Here is a 27,137-nt window from a genome sequence, read left to right on the forward strand (position 1 = left end):
TATAACAGTCCCGCTATATAGTGTTACAAATTAACATCAACTATATACTGGTGTTTATAACAGTTCTACTATATAGTGTTACAAATTAACATCAACTATATATACTGGTGTTTATAACAGTCCCCCTATATAGTATTACATACAGACTGTACTGGTGTTTATAACAGTCCCCCTATATAGTATTACATACAGACTGTACTGGTGTTTATAACAGTCCCCCTATATAGTGTCACAAATTAACATTAACTATATACTGGTGTTGATAACAGTCCTGCTATATAGTGTTATAAATTAACATTAACTATATACTGGTGTTTATAACAGTTCTACTATAGTGTCACAAAATAACATCAACTATATACTGGTGTTTATAACAGTTCTACTATAGTGTCACAAAATAACATCAACTATATACTGGTGTTTATAACAGTTCTACTATAGTGTCACAAATTAACATCAACTATATACTGGTGTTTATAACAGTCCCGCTATATAGTGTTACAAATTAACATCAACTATATACTGGTGTTTATAACAGTCCCGCTATATAGTGTTATAAATTAACATCAACTATATACTGGTGTTTATAACAGTCCCCCTATATAGTGTCACAAATTAACATCAACTATATACTGGTGTTTATAACAGTCCCCCTATATAGTGTCACAAATTAACATCAACTATATACTGGTGTTTATAACAGTCCCGCTATATAGTGTTACAAATTAACATCAACTATATAGTGGTGTTTCTAACAGTCCCCCTATATAGTGTTACAAATTAACATCAACTATATAGTGGTGTTTCTAACAGTCCCGCTATAGTGTCACAAATTAACATCAACTATATACATACCGATAGGTCTTAGCTTAATAACTACAAATAATTTCTTGGTTTATGTGTGGATGCTAACAACACAGATAATACTGTAATATTCTAATCTATTGACAATGCAAAATGGCAAATATGATTAAAATTAAAACCCAAACAAGAGGCCCAGAGGGCCTGTATCGCTCACCTGGTTTCATGAGATATGAAACAAGAACTATGCTTAAGTATATTTGCCACTGGTATTGCTATGTCAATATTTATGCATATGCATTTTATATGGTTACATGAACATTGTTTTTATTGTAATTCTAAAAATGTCAATTTAGCCAAATTGATCCCTTTTGGCCCCGCCCCTCAGCCCCCCGGGGGTCAGCCCCACCAATTGTACAATTTTGAATCCCTACCCCAAGGGGATGTTACCAAGCGAATATGAGCGATATATATATATCCATTGCTTAGTTTCAGAGAAGAAGTTGTTTATATCAATTTAGGCAAATTGACCCCTTCTGGCCCGCCCCTCAGCTCTCAGGGGGGTCAGCCCTATCATTTGTACAATTTTGAATCCCTACCCCAAGGGGATATTACCAGTCAAATATGTGAGATATCCATTGCTTAGTTTCAGAGAAGTCGTTTATATCAATCTAGCCAAACTGGCCCTGTTTGGCCCCGCCCCTCAGCGCCCCGGGGGGTCAGCCCCACCATTTGTACAATTTTGAGTCCCCACTCAGTAGTGATGCTACCAGGCAAATATGAGTGATATCAATTGCTCGGTTTCAGAGAAGAAGTCGTTTATATCAATAGAGCCCAATTGACCACATTTGACCCCGCCCCTCAGGCCCCTGGGGGGTCAGCCCCATCATTTGTACAATTTTGAATCCCCACCACATAGTGATGCTACCAGGAAAATATGAGCAATATCCAATGCTCGGTTTCAGAGAAGAAGTCGTTTATATCAATATAGCCCAATTGACCTCATTTGGCCCCGCCCCAGAGGCCCCCAGGGGGTCAGCCCCATCATTTGTACAATTTTGAATCCCCACCCCATAGTGATGCTACCAAGCAAATATGAGCGATATCCAATGCTCGGTTTCCGAGAAGAAGTCATTTATATCAAAATAGCTAAATTGACCCCTTTTGGCCCCGCCCTAGAGGCGCCCAGGGGGTCAGCCCCATCATTTGTACAATTTTGAGTCCCCTACCCATAGGGATGCTTCTGACCAAATTTGGTGAAATTCCGATCAGCGGTTATGAAGAAGAAGTCAAATAAGTCAATTGTTGACGGACGGATGGACGGACGACGGACAGACGACGGACGCCACGGTATGGCATAAGCTCACCTTGGTCCTTAGGACCAGGTGAGCTAAAAACAAAAGATATGATGTCATCAACACATCTGGGGGTAGACTTAACAATTCAGGATAAAGATGGACTGTTTATTTTATCAATAAATAAATAAATGCAATTTTCAATTTTCTCTACTCTTATAATCCTTAAACTGAAATAGTACACCTGTAGCGTTAATGTAAAAGGGATTATTTTTTCCTGTTTTGATATTAATGTGATGATATAACCATTTGACTAAGCACTGACTGTGTTCCTTTGTGTGTGACTGTGATCAGTCCTTGTTTGTTGTTATCGGCGTGGTTGTCCACTTTGGCACTCTCCTCCAAGGTCAAAGTTCGCCACTGGTTGAGTCCGTCTTGGAACTGCCAGCAGGACACCATGTCGTCTCCTCTCACTGTGGACAACGCACAAAATTCACGATTAGGACACGTATCAAAATTTACAAGGACAAGTATAGAAAATTTACTGTCAGGACAAGTATCAAAATTTACTATCAAGACAAGTATCAAAATTTACAACAAGGACAAGTATCTAAATTTACAACAAGGACAAGTATCAAAATTTACTATCATGACCAGTATCAAAATTTACTATCTGGACAAGTATTAAAACTTGGTATCAAATTATGTTGTTTTTTTCTTAATTAATTGCAATCTCGATGACAAACCATGCACGTTCATTTTTTTCAAACCTATCCTCCCATGTGAGATTTTGCTTACGAAATTTGATATTTTATTCACTTCAGACATCTGACTAGTTTGAACATTTCAAACGATATCGAGCCTCATTGTTTATGGGAATGAAATGGGTTAAACACTTCCAGTATCATCTTATACATATCAGTGGTCAGTGGTGACACCAATCAGGCTCTATAGTAGTACCACAGGGCATTTGTCTTTTACTTCCATTCAACTTATTAACTAATATCTAATATTAACTATACCGGGTATAATCACATGACCAGTGTATGACACGACTATTTCCCACACCTTTATCATCACATGACCAGTGTATGACACGACTATATCCCACACCTTTATCATCACATGACCAGTGTATGACACGACTATATCCCACACCTTTATCATCACATGACCAGTGTATGACACGACTATATCCCACAACCTTTATCATCACATGACCAGTGTATGACACGACTATATCCCACACCTTTATCATCACATGACCAGTGTATGACACGACTATATCCCACACCTTTATCATCACATGACCAGTGTATGACACGACTATATCCCACACCTTTATCATCACATGACCAGTGTATGACACGACTATTTCCCACACCTTTATCATCACATGACCAGTGTATGACACGACTATATCCCACACCTTTATCATCACATGACCAGTGTATGACACGACTATCCACCCTTTATCATCACATGACCAGTGTATGACACGACTATTTCCCACACCTTTATCATCACATGACCAGTGTATGACACGACTATTTCCCACACCTTTATCATCACATGACCAGTGTATGACACGACTATATCCCACACCTTTATCATCACATGACCAGTGTATGACACGACTATTCCCACACCTTTATCATCACATGACCAGTGTATGACACGACTATATCCCACACCTTTATCATCACATGACCAGTGTATGACACGACTATATCCCACACCTTTATCATCACATGACCAGTGTATGACACGACTATATCCCACACCTTTATCATCACATGACCAGTGTATGACACGACTATATCCCACACCTTTATCATCACATGACCAGTGTATGACACGACTATTTCCCACACCTTTATCATCACATGACCAGTGTATGACACGACTATATCCCACACCTTTATCATCACATGACCAGTGTATGACACGACTATATCCCACACCTTTATCATCACATGACCAGTGTATGACACGACTATATCCCACACCTTTATCATCACATGACCAGTGTATGACACGACTATATCCCACACCTTTATCATCACATGACCAGTGTATGACACGACTATATCCCACACCTTTATCATCACATGACCAGTGTATGACACGACTATATCCCACACCTTTATCATCACATGACCAGTGTATGACACGACTATATCCCACACCTTTATCATCACATGACCAGTGTATGACACGACTATTTCCCACACCTTTATCATCACATGACCAGTGTATGACACGACTATGGACTGGGTCAATTGGTATTAGAGGCCACAGCCACCCTAGCAGTAGTAACCTTGGTGTAGCTGACTTCATCGTTAAAGAATTCCACTGTCATCTCACTTTTCAATTTACTGTTTTGAAGATGATAAATCCCCACACAAACAAACACTGTACCTGGTGCTCCCACAGCCCCAGTATCTTGTCGGGACGGGTAACTGTTGACCATGGGACTGAGGCTGTTGACCATTGGATTGAAGCTGAGACTCAGGGGCGTAGGTTCTGTGGGGGAAAAACAACACCACATTGTCAAACTGTATTGTCCCAAAGGAGTCAGAGTCATAAACAAACAGCAGAATAATTTATAATCAGTACAACGATAAACAGGTGTAAAGATTTATCAGGAATCCAGATAATTAACCTTTACTTCTAAGGAACAAGAAAATAGAATTCAGTTTTAAGGCATATGAGATTACAATCATGCTCAGCTGAAAATAGTTATGCCAGGCATATATATTTTAGTATTTTATCATTAAGAAAATACTTACACAGCTTCCACCTCCATGATACCATCTTGTCCGCACTTATACCTCTCTACAATACCAATTGGCCATTTCACCTGTCAATCACAAGTTAAAGTTTGACAAAAGTAAATCTTTCCAGATATCTAATAGTAGCATTGACCTACTGGTAGCTTAGCCACCTTTGATTTTAGGATCTCAGTAACAATGCATAGTTTATATCAGAAAACTTCCGTTCCATGTACATGTACCTACTGGCAATTTTTGAGAATTAGAGGGATTAGATATGATATTTAAAACTGACTTAAAGTGACTCACTGTGACAGACATGTTTCTATGGCGCCTAACGACCACTCCGTGGGAAGCTTGACCGTCCTCGTCACCTTTACTCCAGTGACGTCCTGTGAGGAGACAAGAACATACAACTTAAAACTGTCACACAAAATTGTAATAATGTAAAGGGATTTCCCGTTAGTTTAGTGGTAGGATATTTGCCTTGAGAGCAAGCATTCACTAGTTGGAAGCCCAGCATGAGTAGGGTATTTTTCATTACTCCTTCCAATTAGAGATTTAGTGCCAAATTTGACCACTCCAAGTGTAAACTAGGAGAATTGATAGGATTCCTTGGAGTTATAGAACTTATTCTTGCTATGAGAATTATTAGGTTTCACAACTACATGTATATTTACTTTATGTTATCAGAGTTATCAGAGTTCAATGTTGATATATTGCTATAAATGCATTACCTACATGTATGATAACATTTGGTTATATCCATCCAACAACATACCTCGCTTTACCCAGCATCCCACATTGATGTCCCGCTCAGACCGGAACTGGCGTGGCTGGCTAGGTCCACCAGGAAATGTCACCTCTTGAAAGTCCGTCCGATATTGATAGCGATCAACCTTACCTTTATCCCACTTGACCACCACAACCCCTACAGGACAAAACAATGACCAGTTCATCCTAGAAATATTCAGCACAACATCCTTTTAAGACAGACCACAGTTTAATAGGGATCAACATTTACACCCTCATCTTTTTTCCCATTTCAATGTTCATGTCTGGATGACTTGCATAGCCAATGAACAATGCTTCAGGGTACATATATATTTCACAAGTGATATCTACAAAACTATTACATAGATGATTTTATGAGAGATACTGCTTCGTTGACTTGTGCCAGCAAAACCAGTTGACTACAGACTATAAGTAGGTTATACCTTCAGAAGCATGTGCCACAACTGTTCCCAGCCCTCCTGGATCAGACATCCCTTGTTTCCATTGCGGTCCTTTCTTTACACGGCTACCTATCGGTGGCATGTGTGCTAGCTCTTGAAATGTATAGCTCTTCAGCATTTCATTGTCCGATTCCTCAGAGCCTCCTACTCCAGCTAGCTGCTCATCAAATTTTGCCACAATGTCATGTGAACGCAGCATGTCGACCAGTTCAACCTGTAGTCATGGTAACCAAAATAATCAACTAAAATGAATTGGTAACCTGTCTTCAGAACCTGCCTTGCTGATATGTTTCAGACCCCTAACAATAATGTCCGAAGCATTTTAATTTGAAAACAAATTGAATATTTAGTCCATATTTGGATTGGAAATAAAGCAAAGTTTCTTATTAAAGAAAAATCAAAAAACAGAATTGATGACATCTGAATATTGTTAAGTGTGACTAAACCTTACCCTATCTCTCTGATTGAGACCCTTGTTAAGTGTGACCAAGCCTTACCCTATCTCTGATTGAGAGTCATATTAAGTGTGACTAAGCCTTACCCTATCTCTGATTGAGAGTCATATTAAGTGTGACTAAGCCTTACCCTATCTCTGATTGAGAGTCATGTTAAGTGTGACCAAGCCTTACCCTATCTCTGATTGAGAGTCATGTTAAGTGTGACCAAGCCTTACCCTATCTCTCTGATTTAGAGTCATGTTAAATGTGACTAAACCTTACCCTATCTCTCTGATTTAGAGTCCTGTTAAGTGTGACTAAGCCTTACCCTATCTCTCTGATTTAGAGTCCTGTTAAATGTGACTAAGCCTTACCCTATCTCTGATTGAGAGTCATGTTAAATGTGACCAAGCCTTACCCTATATCTGATTGAGACCCTTGTTAAGTGTGACTAAGCCTTACCCAATCTCTCTGATTTAGAGTCCTGTTAAGTGTGACTAAGCCTTACCCTATCTCTCTGATTTAGAGTCCTGTTAAATGTGACTAAGCCTTACCCTATCTCTGATTGAGAGTCATGTTAAATGTGACCAAGCCTTACCCTATCTCTCTGATTTAGAGTCATGTTAAGTGTGACTAAACCTTACCCTATCTCTGATTGAGACCCTTGTTAAATGTGACTAAGCCTTACCCTATATCTGATTGAGACCCTTGTTAAGTGTGACTAAGCCTTACCCAATCTCTCTGATTGAGACCCTTGTTAAGTGTGACTAAGCCTTACCCTATCTCTGATTGAGAGTCATATTAAGTGTGACTAAGCCTTACCCTATCTCTGATTGAGAGTCATGTTAAGTGTGACTAAGCCTTACCCTATTTCTCTGATTGAGACCCTTGTTAAGTGTGACGAAGCCTTACCCTATCTCTGATTGAGAGTCATGTTAAGTGTGACTAAGCCTTACCCTATCTCTCTAATTGAGAGTCATGTTAAATGTGACTAAGCCTTACCCTATCTCTGATTGAGAGTCATGTTAAATGTGACTAAGCCTTACCCTATCTCTGATTGAGAGTCATGTTAAATGTGACTAAGCCTTACCCTATCTCTGATTGAGACCCTTGTTAAGTGTGACTAAGCCTTACCCTATATCTGATTGAGACCCTTGTTAAGTGTGACTAAGCCTTACCCTATCTCTCTGATTGAGAGTCATGTTAAGTGTGACTAAGCCTTACCCTATCTCTGATTGAGAGTCCCTTGTTAAGTGTGACTAAGCCTTACCCTATCTCTCTGATTGAGAGTCACGTTAAGTGTGACTAAGCCTTACCCTATCTCTCTGATTGAGAGTCATGTTAAGTGTGACTAAGCCTTACCCTATCTCTGATTGAGACCCTTGTTAAGTGTGACTAAGCCTTACCCTATCTCTGATTGAGAGTCATGTTAAGTGTGACTAAGCCTTACCCTATCTCTGATTGAGAGTCCCTTGTTAAATGTGACCAAGCCTTACCCTATCTCTCTGATTGAGAGTCACGTTAAGTGTGACTAAGCCTTACCCTATCTCTGATTGAGAGTCATGTTAAGTGTGACTAAACCTTACCCTATCTCTGAGTGAGAGTCATGTTAAGTGTGACTAAGCCTTACCCTATCTCTGATTGAGAGTCATGTTAAGTGTGACTAAGCCTTACCCTATCTCTGATTGAGAGTCATGTTAAGTGTGACTAAGCCTTACCCTATCTCTCTGATTGAGAGTCATGTTAAGTGTGACTAAGCCTTACCCTATCTCTCTGATTGAGACCCTTGTTAAGTGTGACTAAACCTTACCCTATCTCTGATTGAGACCCTTGTTAAGTGTGACTAAACCTTACCCTATCTCTGATTGAGAGTCACGTTAAGTGTGACTAAGCCTTACCCTATATCTGATTGAGACCCTTGTTAAGTGTGACTAAGCCTTACCCTATCTCTGATTGAGTCATGTTAAGTGTGACTAAACCTTACCCTATCTCTGATTGAGAGTCATGTTAAATGTGACTAAGCCTTACCCTATCTCTGATTGAGACCCTTGTTAAGTGTGACTAAACCTTACCTTATCTCTGATTGAGAGTCATGTTAAGTGTTAATAAACCTTACCCTATCTCTGATTGAGAGTCACGTTAAGTGTGACTAAACCTTACCCTATCTCTGATTGAGAGTCATGTTAAATGTGACTAAGCCTTACCCTATCTCTGATTGAGAGTCATGTTAAGTGTGAATAAGCCTTACCCTATCTCTTTGGTCGAGAGTCTTGTTTTCGGTTGTATCCATGAGGATCTTACTCGCATCTCCCAAACCTCCACTCTCTTCAAGTTCATTCTTCACCTGGGCAACTATTGTCTGTCAAAGAATCATGTTGCTATGAAAAACACTGATCTCAGTAACACAACTCTGATGAAATGAACTCGTAAAAAGCTTCCTGTTGCAAATTTCTATTTTCATCTTTTAATATTTACAAATGAATTGAATTAGAAATGCTAATTAAAAAGTTTCCTTAAGTATTTTTGAATTAAAACTACTAAGAGCACCGATTCCCATTATTTCTTACAAAATGTTTTTTTTTTTTAAATTAAGTACCGTAGTTTAAATTGTATGGACAGTGCACCACAATAAAACATCATGATCAATCCACTGATTAAATTAACAATAATGTGTTTAATAACTTACTTGATACAAGTAATATCGTCCAAGAACCTTTGCTTGATCCAGACCATTAGCTTGCGGGAACAATTCAATCTTTGTCCCTCCTCCAATAGCAGAAATATCATCGATCATAGCCTGTAAACCAAAGTGAATAACCCTGTTAGCATGGTAACAACAGAGGCCCTAAACTGACTGTGGGATAATACAATTTAATTCTCGAAATACTGAGCAACAGGCATGAAACCTCTGCTAAGGAATTGGTCATTTGAAAGTAAATTCTATTCATTTTTTAAAAATAAATTCTAGTTATTTGTTTTTCTATCTTTTTTTTTTTTTTTTTTTTGCAACTTTTCAAATGTTTTTCTTGGAACTAATGGGAATATTATATTTGTTATTTAATGCTGAAAATGTGTGAATTATTTCTTAAAAACAAACTTTACTTCACTTGTCATGTACAAGATGCAGGTACAGTATGTACTTTGTGAAGTATTCTTTACAGATAATCACCTATTGTTAAAAACTCAAAATCATGTATAATTAAAGGTACACAATTATATTCTGGAGGTAATATGCATAGTCCATCTATACAGCTTGGTGAGGATATACCAACAGATGGATATCACAATAGTATAATATGCTCCAATGTTGGCAGATACAAATCAAAAACATACACATGTATACCAAAATAATTCTTATATACAAGATCCATTTTGAACTACTTTCTATCAATTTAGCAAGAATAATCTTTCCTTTTTTTTAATACATTTAATGTCTTTTATTGTTTGGTCATTAAACACTAAACCACAGATAATTATTTTTACAGTACAATAAGTTGCAGTGATAAATCTATGGAACTATAATGAAAACATCTGTTATGGGATCAAATTTTATCAATATGGATCTTGGCTATATTGATGTCTAGACATATTTGCTCATATGGTATGCAATCTTGCATGGATACTGGATTTTCTAATGTGATTTTAAAATATGATAACTTTCATTTCATGCCCAAAATAATCTTACCTCATCACTGTATTTTTGATTGACAGCTCCACAGGACAGTGGGTATTTTTTGGCGTGAAAGAGCCGCACTATCTGTATAACACGAGCCTTCACCTACAAAACAATATAAAACAATGAATCAGGAAATGAGATACTGGGGAGGGCCATATTACTATGGCGGGAATTAATACTACTGAAGAGAGCTGAACCAAATGGCCATAACTCTGGCAATCTGACCGTGTTCCATATGCTTTGGACAATAAAATAGTGTATAAAATGGGGAAAAAAGTTGGCAGTAATGGTAATTCCAACTTGAAGAACATCATTATGTGACTTTTACATGTGAAAATATCCAATGACTTATCAATTGTATAATGAAATGTGGAGCTGTTTCTCTACCAACTATCACAATTTTCATGCAGACAGATATGATCTACTAACAGAAAAAACTAACAACAAAATTCCAAGAGATGCAGGTCGATAAAGACAACGGGAAAGTTTTATGGTTATCACCATGACCTCATTGAGAAATAGTCTACTCCCTTGATATGAAGTCAGATGTGTTTGATGTTTAATGATATGCATGGTGGTTCCTCCTTAGTTCTCATGTACAGAACGTGTCTTAACCTGCTGCCCCCATTGCATTGATCGTAAGACACAGCCATATTTAGGATTGTATCTTTTTTCTTCTTTCTTAACAACTATTCTCTTCCTAATGTCTCCCTTGACAATGCCTCACTTTATTTAAGCGTTCACCCCAGTGAGTTCTTTTCCAGGCCGTGACATACAAGAGTCTTGAAAAATGGTAGTCACTACTCATGCTTAGCGCTCAGCATTTTGGGAGTTGGACAACTGTTTTGCCTGCTATCAGTATAATGTGGCCGAGTGGGGTGTTCTGCTGAGTGTCTTTGGCAGTATGTTTCAGTGAGATAGCACTATAAATTAGCAAAAGTTCCCACAGCCTCCCAAAACACACACACTCACCATATGCACGCTTATCGCATGCATGGGAGGCCATCCTTAAATGATCTGAGCTGTTGATAGGACGTTAAACAATAATAACCTCAACCAAATGTCTTGAATAATAATAGATTTGTATGGCGGATGTCATTGATAAAGCAATTAAAGACCCTTCCATATCACATGGTCTTATACTACTACTTTTTCAAGGGCCTCCAAACATACATGTTTTTGTTTGATTTGCCTGCATTTTTTATTCTGAGTTAGAAATTCGGCTTCGTTTTAATGTATTCTCTGTTGTTACTTACGATAATTGAAATGTAATATAATTATAACAAGCAATATTAAATGTAACCGGTTATTGGAACAATGCAACCATTCATGTATTGTGTTAGTATTTAGGTGTGTTTTAAATTACCTATCAACATACAGTATAATGTAAACTGGTTATATGAATCTCTGTGGTTAAAGATGTTGGACAGGATGATCAAATCAGTTTATAGTTTGGTTGGGTTGGCATTGTTTAACATCCTATCAACATCTATATTCATTTAAGGATGGCCCCCCATGTGTTTGAGATGTATGTAGTATATGCCTGTGTTGTTGGAGGCTGTGGTATGTTTGTGTTGTCTCCTTGTGTGCGAGATGTATGTAGTATATACCTGTGTTGTTGGAGGCCGTGGTATGTTTGTGTTGTCTCCCTGTGGGTGAGATGTATGTAGTATATGCCTGTGTTGTTGGAGGCCGTGGTATGTTTGTGTTGTCTCCCTGTGTGTGAGATGTAGGTAGTATATACCTGTGTTGTTGGAGGCTGTGGTATGTATGTGTTTGTCTCCTTGTGATAGTATGAAACTGTTGTTGACTTTATAGTGCTACCTCACTGAAGCATACTGCCAAGACACCCAGCAGGACACCTCAACTGGTCACATTGTACTTACAATTGGCAGACGCAGACCAGTTGTCCCGCTCCCTATAAAATGCTGAGCATTAGCAAGAGCAACAACTACCATTTTTATAGACTCTGGTATGACTCGGCCACGGGACAGGACCCGAAGTCGTCCTCACAGGGGCCAATGCCCAACTGAAGGCCAAAAGTGAGGCAGTGTCAAGAGAGACATTAACAGGAATAATGTTGCTAGAAAGAAGAAAAAAGATAAGATTCTAAAATAAGTCGCTCATGCAATTGGGACAGCAGGTACAATTCTTATGCCCTACCTGTAGAGCAAAAATAAGTTTATAATATGAAAACATGTATGATAAACTGGAAATGGCACCTGCACAGTACATAAATATGTCTGCACACAGGCTCCACCAAGTATAGACTACACTGACTGTGGGCACTGACTGTGGGCACTGACTGGGGACACTGACTGTGGACATTGACTGTGGGCACCGACTGTGGGCACTGACTGGAGACACTGACTGTGGACACTGACTGTGGACACTGACTGTGGACACTGACTGTGGACACTGACTGTGGGCACTGACTGTGGGCACCGACTGTGGGCACTGACTGTGGGCACTGAGTGGGGACACTGACTGTGGGCACTGACTGTGGACATTGACTGTGGGAACTGACTGTGGGCACTGACTGGGCACTGACTGTGGGCACTGACTGTGGGCATTGACTTTGGGCACTGACTGTGGGCACCGACTGTGGGCACTGACTGTGGGCACTGACTGTGGGCACTGACTGGGGACACTGACTGTGGGCACTGACTGTGGGCACTGACTGGGGACACTGACTGTGGACATTGACTGTGGGCACCGACTGTGGGCACTGACTGGAGACACTGACTGTGGACACTGACTGTGGACACTGACTGTGGACACTGACTGTGGACACTGACTGTGGGCACTGACTGTGGGCACCGACTGTGGGCACTGACTGTGGGCACTGAGTGGGGACACTGACTGTGGGCACTGACTGTGGACATTGACTGTGGGAACTGACTGTGGGCACTGACTGGGCACTGACTGTGGGCACTGACTGTGGGCATTGACTTTGGGCACTGACTGTGGGCACCGACTGTGGGCACTGACTGTGGGCACTGACTGTGGGCACTGACTGGGGACACTGACTGTGGGCACTGACTGTGGACATTGACTGTGGACACTGACTGTGGGCACTGACTGTGGGCACCGACTGTGGGCACTGACTGTGGACACTGACTGTGGGCACTGACTGTGGGCATTGACTGTGGACATTGACTGTGGACATTGGCTGTGGGAACTGACAGTGGACATTAACTGTGGAATGTCATCTCTGGACAAGTTGGAGTCATCTTGCCACCTGCATTATCAGCAGTACTCACATCAACTGCAGTTGGATCAGGTTGGTCATTGTCATCAGCAAACTCTGCATCTTCTGTTGCATAACCGTCAGTCAAAAGGATTAATCGGGGAAAAATTTCCAATCCATTCTGCTGCAACTCTTTACCTAATTACCAACAATACAAATACAAGTGAGTTTTGAACAGGTATGACATTGAAATATGGCCAATTCATTAAATAAATGTAACGGGAGGTAATTATATTCATTCCAATGCTTCCACTACTGGGTCAAACCTCTGGTTTTCTAGTCTTACTCTCAACCGATCAAGCTAAAGAGAAAATTCTAGAGCCAAGTGGTATGCATTGATTACAAATGCAAAACAAGGAAAATACAGCTCAGTTATAATCTTTATATGACATTATTAACAATGAGATTTCCAAGTGTAGTCACAGTACCAGTACAGATAAACTAGAAATGCTTAAGGTTTTGCAATGCATGTTGAATATCTATCAAAATAAAATAAACATGCATATTTTAGAGATTTTTGCAGTGGAAGATTTCCTCTATATCATGGCTACTGATTACATACTTTACAACTATTTCTATGTCATATACTATAGTGAGCTAATTCATGATTTCCGCTAAACCGTTAAAATTTGATAATTCATGATTTCCGCTAATCCGTTAAAATTTGATAATATGCTAATGACCTTACTTAGCATGTTTACAGTACTAACAAATTGTAATGCATCCTCATTTTTCTGCATAACAATTCAAAAGTGTCACCATCATTACCCAATACTTACGACTAGCCATTGTATACCAGTATCCACTTAGTTCAGTGACTTTTATTTACTGATTTCAGTACAGACCACATTTACTCAAAAGATGGGACCTGTACATGGATGCAGGACAGAGATATAATTGTATCATATTTATCCACATATAAGCCTGTCCACAATTAAGCTCTCAATCCACAAATAAGCCTATCAACAAATAAGCTCTCAACCTACAAATAAGCCCCCCTTATTTTTAGTAGAATCCTCAATTTTGAAATAGTAAGGTAACAGTGGTTTACAAATAAGCCACCCCTAAACTTTAATAATAAGCCTTTACACTAAGGTAGTGGGCTTACTTTTGGATACATATGGAAATGAACTTTTACAACAGTGGTAGGCAGGCTTACTTGAGGATAGATATGGCCCCTACTTAACTTTTACACTAAGAGATTGAATTTATTTTAGGATAGATACAGTACTTAATTTTTACACTAAGGGAGTGGGGCCTACTTGAGAATAGATATGGCCGGTTTTTAACTTTCATACAACATTGAAACAGAGTGGGCTTATTTGAGGATGAATACAGTACTTAATTTTTACACTAAGGGAGAGGGATTAATTGAGAATAAATTTGGCACTAAAATTTTACACTTGGGAAGGGGGCTTATTTTTCTAATTTGAGGATAGGTACAGCACTGAAATATAACAATAGAAGAGGGGGGCTTATTTAAGGATATATATGGTATTAAACTTTTACACTAGTGGGGAGGGGGCTTATTTGAGGATAATTATGATACTGAACTTTTACAATAAGGGTAGGGGCTTATTTGAGGATAAATACAGTATTTAAACTAACTTGATTTCTCCATGTATGTCAAGCAGACAGCAAGGCCAGTGGCTAAGGGGGACCTTCCAGCATATGGCAGAGAATCTGAAACAATTATTAAAGACACCAAATACTCAGTTATCTTGCATGGTTTATTATATAAACCAAATACTCAGTTATCTTGGTATGGTTTATTATATATATTTATTCTGATATATCTTCTTTCAAATGTAACGACATGTATACAGGAACATTAAAACACATTTAAAAGCATGTTTCCCCAGTTTTACATGCATGATAAATAGAATCTAACACTCCTGTTCAGGAAGCATTGAACTGTTTAATTTATTTCATCAACAAGAATTCCACAGAAGTGGATGTTTCGCCTGGGCAGAAAGTTGGGTGATTCGGAGATTTATTGCACAGAAACAGATTTTCTATTTATAGTAACAGTGATCATGACCTTCGGATCTGTATAAAAACTACCCTATACAAGTACTTGTGTTAAAGAAAAACTTCATAAAATTGAGTTTGATGGACCCAAAAAAAAAAGAAATAAATGATCTATTTTCAGCTATATTTTTCATTTATAGTAACAGTGACCTTGACCTATGACCTTTGGTCTATGTCTACACAACTCATCATTAACACCAACCTATCCAACTTAATGAGAATTAAACTCAATAATAAACTAAACTTCTGACAGTACATAATAAATACTTTGTGAGAAATTAAACTCAACCCCCAGCTATTATGGAAACTTATTATAATAAAATGGCCCAGTATTAATAAACAAGGTCCAATTAAAGTAAAATTTAAATTCTGGATCTGAAATTTGCACTTGGATGGTTATACATAGATACAAGTATATCCAACGTTCTATTAAGATATATCACTGCTTCAAGAGAAATTTAGAGTTTATCAGAAATGTTGACGCCGACGCGGATGTTGCCGTTGTAGCAGCCACCAAAAAGTACCACTTCTGTCTCACTTCGCGACTTCATCACACACGAGACATCAACTCCCCGAAATTAATAAAATAGTCTATGGACACTTGAGTTAGATCCACTAAATAATGAAACACTGAATCATCAATCAAATAAGATTTTGGATCTAAACCAAAAATATAGCTTCTGGCCGTGCAACAAATATAGTAAGAAAGTTTATTAAACTTGTGTAATTACACTATGTGTTTTATATGAAATCCTGGGTATTTCAAACAATACTAGTAATGATAAAATAGTTTCCAGTTCAGGCTAAAGATACTTACCAAATGCATCCCTGATGAGAGAGAAATCGTTTGTAAAACCCTGCTGAACACCAGTATTCCTGCCAAACGTAACCAAGGCAACATTTTCCTCTAGCGTTTCATTTGCTGCTGAATCTTCAATCTCTATCAAAAGAAGATAAGAATCAAGAACCAAATCTTCCACTTCAATGAAAAATAATTACATTTGTACACGTGTCTAGCTAACTGTCTCAACTTTGCATATTAAGTGAGGATTTTAGAAGATCAGTGAAGTAGAAACTTATTAATAAAGAAGCTACCATATGAGGTATTTATATTACAATAGGGAAAACAATTAAAAATTTTCCCCAAGCATATATTAAAGGTTTTTCTAAAATGAACTAAGTTAAAATATTTTCTATATTTTACCAATTCATGCAAGCACAGGCTGATGGAAAACCAGTTAGAGAATACGGTATGCAAGAATGGATGACGAACACTATCAACTGAAATAACTACTTACCGTCCATGAAGCCCTCGATAAAGGATTTAATGGCAGTCTTTACTACAGAAGAACTAGTACTAAAGGAAGTATCTACCAACAAAACAGTGTATAGGCCCTTAGGACGCTCCATGGAAGGCTCAACATCACCTAGGTAACAAAGGTCAAGGTCAGTATAACATAAAGGTCAAATCTGAAAAACTTTTTAGGTGAGATTTGATGGATACAATACACAATGATTATGAACCAATTCATAACTGGAATACTGCAGAGTGTTGAGTATCTTGTTCAAGAATGATATGCTATGCCCAGTCTGGAACAAGATAATCAAGATACTTGAGTCACCAGCCTTGAAATTATCCTAACACTAGACCACCATGCCTCCATCATGGAGAAAAAGTAAACAATACATGGCATTCTGTAGCGACATAATACTGATTGTAATTTCAGAAACCTTTCGAAGCTAACTTTCTGTGACAAAAGTTGATCCTTACTTGCAAAAGCAGTATTGATTGCTCTCTTTGTATCATTGTTGTCTGGTAGTTCCAGAGATCCAATCACCTTCTCAATACTACTGAAGTCTGGCTCGAGGAACAAACCCATTTCACCTGTCCAAGGAGCTGATGCTGTTGCAGGTCCTCTTGATGAGAGTGTGGTTGGTACATTTGTAACTACTGGTAATGAAGGTGTTGCCTGTGTGACATTTGTATGATAAGAATTTGTTAATGGTATGTTAGAAATAGTTGTGGGAGTGGTCTGTAAGGAAGCGGGTGTGGTCTGAATAGATGTAGGTGTGGTCTGTAGTGAGGTGGATGTGGCTTCCTCATGTGCAGGTGTGGTCCGTCTTGCTGTGGGTGTGGTCTGTAGAGTTGTGGGTATGGCTTCTGATAAAGACGGTGAGGTAGTGGTCTGTTGTGAAGCCTGATGGGGTATGACCACTTCAGTAGTGGTTGGGACAAGCAACAAAGATGACGTCTCTGGTTGTGTATGTGGAAGGACGTCGATATTCGGTCTTTGATCCAGAAACATGGAATTTGACGACTTATCTTTTCCTGAAAATAAAAATAAGACAAATGGCCTTATAGTTAATAACAAAATCACTATTGTGCTAAAGCAATATTATTTAAAACTGTACCAAGAGCATTCTTGCAATTGAAATTTACCGTATAGCCGATTATTTTTCATGGATCTAAATTTTTGTGATTTTTACTTAGAATGAGGAAATCAAATTTGCACAAATTAAATTGTCACAATTCCAGAGATATGATTAAATATTATTTTTGCTGATAATGTCCTCTTTAAAATTACCTATTACCCTGTAATGTCTATCATTGAAGAGAACTGTTTCTGATGTAACTTGCTAAGAGTTCCTGAGTTCAGGACAACTATCCCCTTCTGGAATAGGGTCAACTTAAGTATATTCATTTCAATGAGGTCTGTTGCTCAATACAGAGGACTGTGTACTGAATTAATTCTAAAAATGATGACAACCAGTTAACACTACTGAATCAGTTTCAGTTTATTAACATCAATGTATCATCTGTATTTACCACTGAACTTATCTCAGTGTACACCTCACTTGATCTCAGTGTACACCTCACTTGATCTCAGTGTACACCTCACTTGATCTCAGTGTACACCTGTACAGATTACCCGATCTCAGTGTACACCTGTACAGCTTACCCGATCTCAGTGTACACCTGTACAACTTACCTGATCTCAGTGTACACCTGTACAGCTTACCCGATCTCAGTGTACACCTGTACAGCTTACCCAATCTCAGTGTACACCTGTACAGCTTACCCGATCTCAGTGTACACCTGTACAGCTTACCCGATCTCAGTGTACACCTGTACAGATTACCAGATCTCAGTGTACACCTGTACAGCTTAACCGATCTTGGTGTACACCTGTACAGATTACCCAATCTCAGTGTACACCTGTACAGCTTACCCAATCTCAGTGTACACCTGTACAGCTTACCCAATCTCAGTGTACACCTGTACAGCTTAACCGATCTTGGTGTACACCTGTACAGCTTACCCAATCTCAGTGTACACCTGTACAGATTACCAGATCTCAGTGTACACCTGTACAGCTTACCCAATCTCAGTGTACACCTGTACAGATTACCAGATCTCAGTGTACACCTGTACAGCTTACCCGATCTCAGTGTACACCTGTACAACTTACCTGTATGAGCTAATTTATAATGTTCGATTTCCTCTGCATTTTTCATTTACTACATTGGTATTTCTGTAGGCGATTTATCAAATGCTATATAAAGCAATTCAAACGATAGTGGAACATGGGATATTAATTATATCAGCACGACTTACTTACTCATTAGGATGTTATTCTAATATGTAAGTCTTCTATGTCTTACATTAAAATCTAACAAGTCAATTTACAAACAATGTTTTCTTAACAATCATACTTGCCGAAATACCAGAAGTTAAGAGATATACAGTCCAAACTGTCCAAATGACCATCTCTATAATGCGACCGTCTGTTCGAAGTCACCATTTCAATTCCCCTAAACAGATTTGCTCTATATTTTAACTCTATTAAGCAACCCCCTGTTTACATAAACCATTGACCGCAAATTTTTTACCTGTGTTAAAAAAAAAACTCTACTAAGTGACCAGAATTCTCCAAAATGCCTTCCATTAGCCTTTTTGTCTTGATAACTCCCAAGTAGTTCTTCTTTTTGTGAAAAAGAACGGGAGAGGAGGAGAAAATAATAAGACATTATAGAATTTTGATGATTTTCAGATGTTCTGACTGTTAAACTATATAAATGCAAGAAAAGTATAAACAAGGAAAGCTTAAACAGTCAAACTTACAAATCATGATTTGTTATCTTTTTGAGACATTAGAACAGATATTTGCCAGTGAAAAAGTCGCTGTTTATAAAGTAGGAAATACAGTAATGTAACTAATAATTGGGATGGATGTTCGAACCAGAATTTCAAGAATTAAAATAAATAGATAAATAAATAAATGGTACATAGGCATTGGAAAGTAATCAAATTAACAAAAAAATATTTCTAATGTTTAATAACAATGTGTTTTGTTATCTAAAAAAAAATAATTAGTTCTAAGTATGAAAAAAAAAAATCTTTTACAATATTTTTTTAAATTTTATTTTGTTCAATTGGATGGTTTATTTTTCATATATGTTAGTAATTATTATTGTCATTTTAAAAGGTGAATAAAAAGCTTTTGATCATCTATTAAGAAATCGTTTTTCAACTTCCCTTGAGTGGTCGCTTCATACAGATTAGACTGTAATTCAACATGAACATGCCTGCTAGTCACCATGCTGATATCATTTATATCGCGGATAACATTTATGCTTGTCATGTTATGGATCAAATTTTCGTGATCACATCCATTATCCGCCAATTAACAAAATATCTCCCCAGGAAAAAATGCTATACGGTAACAGGGCTAGGTATATCATTAAAAATCTCTCCCCCCTCCTCCAATATTTACATAATTATTATCAAAGGCAATATAGCATGAAAAAGTTAGCTTGCATGATGTTACCCTTCCTGTAGAGTTCTGAAATACAATTTAGATATTGCAAGTTGATGTTTGTTCTTTTTGGATTAAGAATTGAATACATCTGACCAGTGTGACCTAAGGTAGCACAAGGTCATTCAATTGAACAAACTTTTCAGTGTTATACAAGCATGTCAATGTCCCAATATCATGGCCTGGACCTGTTGGTTATTGAGAAGTCATTTACAGATTGGGCTGGACCTGTTGGTTATTGAGAAGCCATTTACATATTGGCCTGGACCTGTTGGTTATTGAGAAGTCATTTATAGATTGGCCTAAACCTGTTGGTTATTGAAAAGTCATTTACAGATTGGCCTGGACCTGTTGGTTATTGAGAAGCCATTTACAGATTGGCCTGGACCTGTTGGTTATTGAGGAGTCATTTAAAGATTGGCCTGGACCTGTTGGTTATTGAGAAGTCATTTAAAGTTTGGGCTGGACCTGTTGGTTATTGAGAAGTCATTAAAAGATTGGCCTGGACCTGTTGGTTATTGAGAAGTCATTTAAAGATTGGGCTGGACCTGTTGGTTATTGAGAAGTCATTTACAGATTGGCCTGGACCTGTTGGTTATTGAGAAGTCATTTAAAGATTGGCCTGGACCTGTTGGTTATTGAAAAGTCATTAAAAGATTGGGCTGGACCTGTTGGTTATTGAAAAGTCATTAAAAGATTGGGCTGGACCTGTTGGTTATTGAAAAGTCATTTACAGATTGGCCTGGACCTGTTGGTTATTGAGAAGTCATTTACAGATTGGGCTGGACCTGTTGGTTATTGAGAAGTCATTTACTGAGATTGGCCTGAACCTGTTGGTTATTGAGAAGTCATTTAAAGATTGGCCTGGACCTGTTGGTTATTGAGAAGACATTTACAGATTGGCCTGGACCTGTTGGTTATTGAGAAGTCATTTACAGATTGGGCTGGACCTGTTGGTTATTGAGAAGCCATTTAAAGATTGGCCTGGACCTGTTGGTTATTGAGAAGCCATTTACAGATTGGGCTGGACCTGTTGGTTATTGAGAAGTCATTTACAGATTGGCCTGGACCTGTTGGTTATTGAGAAGTCATTTACAGATTGGCCTGGACCTGTTGGTTATTGAGAAGTCATTTAATGATTGGCCTGGAACTGTTGGTTATTGAGAAGTCATTTACAGATTGGCCTGGACCTGTTGGTTATTGAGAAGTCATTTACAGATTGGCCTGGACCTGTTGGTTATTGAGAAGCCATTAAAAGATTGGCCTGGACCTGTTGGTTATTGAGAAGTCATTTAAAGATTGGCCTGGACCTGTTGGTTATTGAGAAGCCATTTACAGATTGGCCTGGACCTGTTGGTTATTGAGAAGTCATTAAAAGATTGGGCTGGACCTGTTGGTTATTGAGAAGCCATTTACAGATTGGGCTGGACCTGTTGGTTATTGAGAAGTCATTAAAAGATTGGCCTGGACCTGTTGGTTATTGAAAAGTCATTTACAGATTGGGCTGGACCTGTTGGTTATTGAGAAGTCATTTACAGATTGACCGGGACCTGTTGGTTATTGAGAAGCCATTTACAGATTGGCCTGGACCTGTTGGTTATTGAGAAGTCATTAAAAGATTGGGCTGGACCTGTTGGTTATTGAGAAGCCATTTACAGATTGGCCTGGACCTGTTGGTTATTGAGAAGTCATTAAAAGATTGGCCTGGACCTGTTGGTTATTGAAAAGTCATTTACAGATTGGCCTGGACCTGTTGGTTATTGAGAAGTCATTTACAGATTGGGCTGGACCTGTTGGTTATTGAGAAGTCATTTAAAGATTGGCCTGGACCTGTCGGTTACCGTATAGCGGGAAATTTTAGCGGAGCTTTAATTTGGCGGGTCCGTATATTAATCGCCAAAATTTAACCCAACAAATTTTAACACCGCCAATTTAAAAGACGTTAAAATTTCAATTTCGCCAATAGTTTCCGTTCGACCATCATTTACCTTTGATAACTCCCGGGAGTAATGAGTGATGCGTAACATGGTTGTTGCCTGGCAACTCTCGGCCAAAATACCGATAGTTACATAAGAGTAGCTAGTGAACAACTACTCACGATACATGTATAGCTATACAGGAAAGACAATTACCGCATTATAATTATTTTTGTGTGAAAACAAAGCCATCTACCCATACCTTTCATTGAACTGATGTTAACACTTTACCTGTATACTCATTGTTAAACTTACCTGTACGTATACACATCATAAATAGATAACCACGCGATATAATACGATTGATTAAATTCTCTTTGTCTGTTGTTTGCACACATTACTCATATAAACACCAATTTAGTAAATCTACATGTATGTGTTCGTCTGAAAATTTTTGGTAATAGTTTCCGGTTTCGAGACAGAGAATCGATAATACACAACACACTTAATCAACATGGATTGGATGTATGGACATAACATAATTATCTATATATACCGGTAGATAACACATATGCTCAACGCCAAATTAAAACCCTCGATTTGAGGGAAATCGTTAAATATTAACCCGCCAAAATTTAACTTCCAGTTTTCATGACCAAATCGCCAAATTTTATGACCGCTAAAATTTCCCGCTATACGGTATTGAGAAGTCATTTATTAAGATTGGGCTGGACCTGTTGGTTATTGAAAAGTCATTTAAAGATTGGCCTGGACCTGTTGGTTATTGAAAAGTCATTTACAGATTGGGCTGGACCTGTTGGTTATTGAGAAGTCATTAAAAGATTGGGCTGGACCTGTTGGTTATTGAGAAGTCATTTACAGATTGGGCTGGACCTGTTGGTTATTGAGGAGTCATTTACAGATTGACCTGGACCTGTTGGTTATTAAGAAGTCATTTACAGATTGACCTGGACCTGTTGGTTATTGAGAAGTCATTAAAAGATTGGCCTGGACCTGTTAGTTATTGAGAAGTCATTTACAGATTGGGCTGGACCTGTTGGTTATTGAGAAGCCATTTACAGATTGGCCTGGACCTGTTGGTTATTGAGAAGCCATTTACAGATTGGGCTGGACCTGTTGGTTATTGTGAAGTCATTTAAAGATTGGCCTGGACCTGTTGGTTATTGAGAAGCCATTTACAGATTGGGCTGGACCTGTTGGTTATTGAGAAGTCATTTACAGATTGGGCTGGACCTGTTGGTTATTGAGAAGTCATTAAAAGATTGGCCTGGACCTGTTAGTTATTGAGAAGTCATTAAAAGATTGACCTGGACCTGTTGGTTATTGGGGAGTCATTTACAGATTGGGCTAGACCTGTTGGTTATTGAGAAGTCGTTTACAGATTGGGCTGGACCTGTTGGTTATTGAGAAGCCATTTACAGATTGGGCTGGACCTGTTGGTTATTGTGAAGTCATTTAAAGATTGGCCTGGACCTGTTGGTTATTGAGAAGCCATTTACAGATTGGGCTGGACCTGTTGGTTATTGAGAAGTCATTTACAGATTGGCCTGGACCTGTTGGTTATTGAAAAGTCATTTACAGATTGACCTGGACCGGTTGGTTATTGAAAAGTCATTTACAGATTGGCCTGGACCTGTTGGTTATTGAGAAGTCATTTACAGATTGGGCTGGACCTGTTGGTTATTGATAAGTCATTTACAGATTGGGCTGGACCTGTTGGTTATTGAGAAGCCATTAAAAGATTGGGCTTGACCTGTTGGTTATTGAGAAGTCATTTACAGATTGGCCTGGACCTGTTGGTTATTGAGAAGTCATTTACAGATTGACCTGGACCTGTTGGTTATTGAGAAGTCATTTACAGATTGGGCTGGACCTGTTGGTTATTGAGAAGCCATTTACATATTGGCCTGGACCTGTTGGTTATTGAGAAGTCATTTACTAAGATTGGGCTGGACCTCTTGGTTATTGAGAAGCCATTTACAGATTGGCCTGGACCTGTTGGTTATTGAGAAGCCATTTACAGATTGGGCTGGACCTGTTGGTTATTGAAAAGTCATTTACAGATTGGGCTGGACCTGTTGGTTATTGAGAAGTCATTTACAGATTGACCTGGACCTGTTGGTTATTGAGAAGCCATTTACAGATTGGGTTGGACCTGTTGGTTATTGAGAAGTCATTAAAAGATTGACCTGGACCTGTTGGTTATTGAGAAGTCATTTACTAAGATTGGCCTGGACCTGTTGGTTATTGATAAGTCATTTATAGATTGGGCTGGACCTGTTGGTTATTGAGAAGTCATTTACAGATTGGGCTGGACCTGTTGGTTATTGAGAAGTCATTAAAAGATTGGGCTGGACCTGTTGGTTATTGAGAAGCCATTTACAGATTGGGCTGGACCTGTTGGTTATTGAGAAGTCATTTACAGATTGGGCTGGACCTGTTGGTTATTGAGAAGTCATTTACAGATTGGGCTGGACCTGTTGGTTATTGAGAAGTCATTAAAAGATTGGGCTGGACCTGTTGGTTATTGAGAAGTCATTTACAGATTGGCCTGGACCTGTTGGTTATTGAGAAGTCATTTACAGATTGGGCTGGACCTGTTGGTTATTGAGAAGTCATTTACAGATTGGCCTGGACCTGTTGGTTATTGAGAAGTCGTTTACAGATTGGCCTTGACCTGTTGGTTATTGAGAAGTCGTTTACAGATTGGCCTTGACCTGTTGGTTATTGTGAAGTCATTAAAAGATTGCAACACATTTGACCCCAATGACTTTGAAAGTACATCAAGGTCATTTATTTGAACAATTTTGGTAGCCTTTCCTCCCAACATGCTTCTAGCCTGCCAAATATTATAACTCTGGGCATCTTGCTTATAATGAAGAAGTTAAAAATGTTGATTGTTTATCACACACACACATGCTAGACGCGGACAGACAAAATGCATCACAATAGGATACATGACTTTCCCAGGTGACCTAAAAAATTGGTGCATAATTGTCAGATTATCCATTTAATATCACTATAACTTTACCTTATAATTATAATTTTTTTTTTTTCATGTTCTGAATAACAATATATTGGCATGATGAAATAGAACTGTACAGTAAATGTACAAGGATAACATTTGTCTCTTGACATATATAGTGTGGATAAATTAACCTCTACCTACCGTATAGTCAACGCTAACACCTAATTAATATCTGCTGTACTCATAACAAGAGACCCAAAGGGCCTTAATGGTCACCTGAGATTTGAAATATTTCGGCCAATTAAATTGACCCTTTTTGGCCCCACCCATCAGTCCTAATGGGGTCAATCTATGAAGAGTATTTGATTCTAACATATAGTAGATAAGAAGATTTTTGAAATTTCAGTCAATTTGACCCTTTTTGGCCCCGCCCACCAGCCCCTGGGGGTCAACCAGGGCCAACATGTACATAACATCAAACTGTAATCCCATGCTGATAATTTGAACCAAGTTAGAATGAATTCCAATACAAATCCAACAAATAATAGTCAAAAATGTGATTTCCCTATATAAACTATAGTAAAGTTTACCCCCTCCCCAGGGGCAAACGTGAGACCCCAGGGTCATGAAATTCACAATTTTGGTAAAGCACCTGAAGACCCTTCCATCTATGAAGAGTATCTGATTCTACCATATCTGAGAGTAGGGAAGAAGATTTTTGAAATTTTAGTCAATTTGACCCTTTTTGGCCCCGCCCACCAGCCCCTGGGGGTCAACTAGGGCCAACATGTACATACCATCAAACTGTCATCCCATGCTGATAATTTGAACCAAGTTAGAATGAATTCCAATACAAATCCAACAAATAATAGTCAAAAATGTGATTTCCCTATATAAACTATAGTAAAGTTTACCCCCTACCCAGGGGCAAACATGAGACCCCAGGGTCATGAAATTCACAATTTTGGTAAAGCACCTGAAGAGCCTTCCATCTATGAAGAGTATTTGATCCTAACATATCTGAGAGTAGAGAAGAAGATTTTTGAAATTTCAGTCAATTTGACCCTTTTTGGCCCCACCCACCAGCCCCTGGGGGTCAACCAGGGCCAACATGTACATACCATCAAACTGTCATCCCATGCTGATAATTTGAACCAAGTTAGAATGAATTCCAATACAAATCCAACAAATAATAGTCAAAAATGTGATTTCCCTATATAAACTATAGTAAAGTTTACCCCCTCCCCAGGGGCAAACGTGAGACCCCAGGGTCATGAAATTCACAATTTTGGTAAAGCACCTGAAGAGCCTCCATCTATGAAGAGTATTTGATTCTAACATATCTGAGAGTATAGAGAATAAGATTTTTGAAATTTCAGTCAATTTGACCCTTTTTGGCCCCGCCCACCAGCCCCTGGGGGTCAATTAGGGCCAACATGTACATACCATCAAAGTGTCATCCCATGCTGATAATTTGAACCAAGTTAGAATGAATTCCAATACAAATCCAACAAATAATAGTCAAAAATGTGATTTCCCTATATAAACTATAGTAAAGTTTACCCCCTCCCCAGGGGCAAACGTGAGACCCCAGGGTCATGCAATTCACAATTTTGGTAAAGCACCACAAGACCCTTTCATCTATAAAGAGTGTTTGACTCCACCATATCTGAGAGTAGAGAAGAAGATTTTTGAAGTTTTAGTCAATTTGACCCTTTTTGGCCCCGCCCACCAGCCCCTGGGGGTCAATTAGGGCCAACATGTACATACCATCAAAGTGTCATCCCATGCTGATAATTTGAACCAAGTTAGAATGAATTCCAATACAAATCCAACAAATAATAGTCAAAAATGTGATTTCCCTATATAAACTATAGTAAAGTTTACCCCCTCCCCAGGGGCAAACGTGAGACCCC

At 38.6% G+C, this 27,137-nt stretch overlaps 1 protein-coding gene across 2 annotated transcripts in view; it reads right to left on the reverse strand.

Annotated features, from left to right (window-relative positions):
* The window catches only part of LOC117334920, a 46,781-nt gene that overhangs the window by 7,153 nt on the left and 12,491 nt on the right, over window positions 1-27,137 (reverse strand). For both annotated transcript variants that reach the window (XM_033894769.1, XM_033894768.1), the window contains exons 5-18: window positions 17,271-17,828; window positions 16,798-16,926; window positions 16,317-16,439; window positions 15,077-15,151; window positions 13,482-13,606; window positions 10,228-10,320; window positions 9,229-9,339; window positions 8,791-8,901; window positions 6,088-6,319; window positions 5,652-5,801; window positions 5,180-5,262; window positions 4,889-4,959; window positions 4,518-4,622; window positions 2,422-2,569 (exon numbers count right to left, since the gene is read on the reverse strand). In XM_033894769.1, coding sequence (XP_033750660.1) covers window positions 2,464-2,569; window positions 4,518-4,622; window positions 4,889-4,959; window positions 5,180-5,262; window positions 5,652-5,801; window positions 6,088-6,319; window positions 8,791-8,901; window positions 9,229-9,339; window positions 10,228-10,320; window positions 13,482-13,606; window positions 15,077-15,151; window positions 16,317-16,439; window positions 16,798-16,926; window positions 17,271-17,828 — 2,072 coding nt within the window. In that variant the 3' untranslated portion in view covers window positions 2,422-2,463. The remainder of the gene's footprint in view (window positions 1-2,421; window positions 2,570-4,517; window positions 4,623-4,888; window positions 4,960-5,179; window positions 5,263-5,651; window positions 5,802-6,087; window positions 6,320-8,790; window positions 8,902-9,228; window positions 9,340-10,227; window positions 10,321-13,481; window positions 13,607-15,076; window positions 15,152-16,316; window positions 16,440-16,797; window positions 16,927-17,270; window positions 17,829-27,137) is intronic.

The sequence above is a fragment of the Pecten maximus genome, chromosome 9, assembly GCF_902652985.1.
Source record: "Pecten maximus chromosome 9, xPecMax1.1, whole genome shotgun sequence".
NCBI lineage: Eukaryota > Metazoa > Mollusca > Bivalvia > Pectinida > Pectinidae > Pecten > Pecten maximus.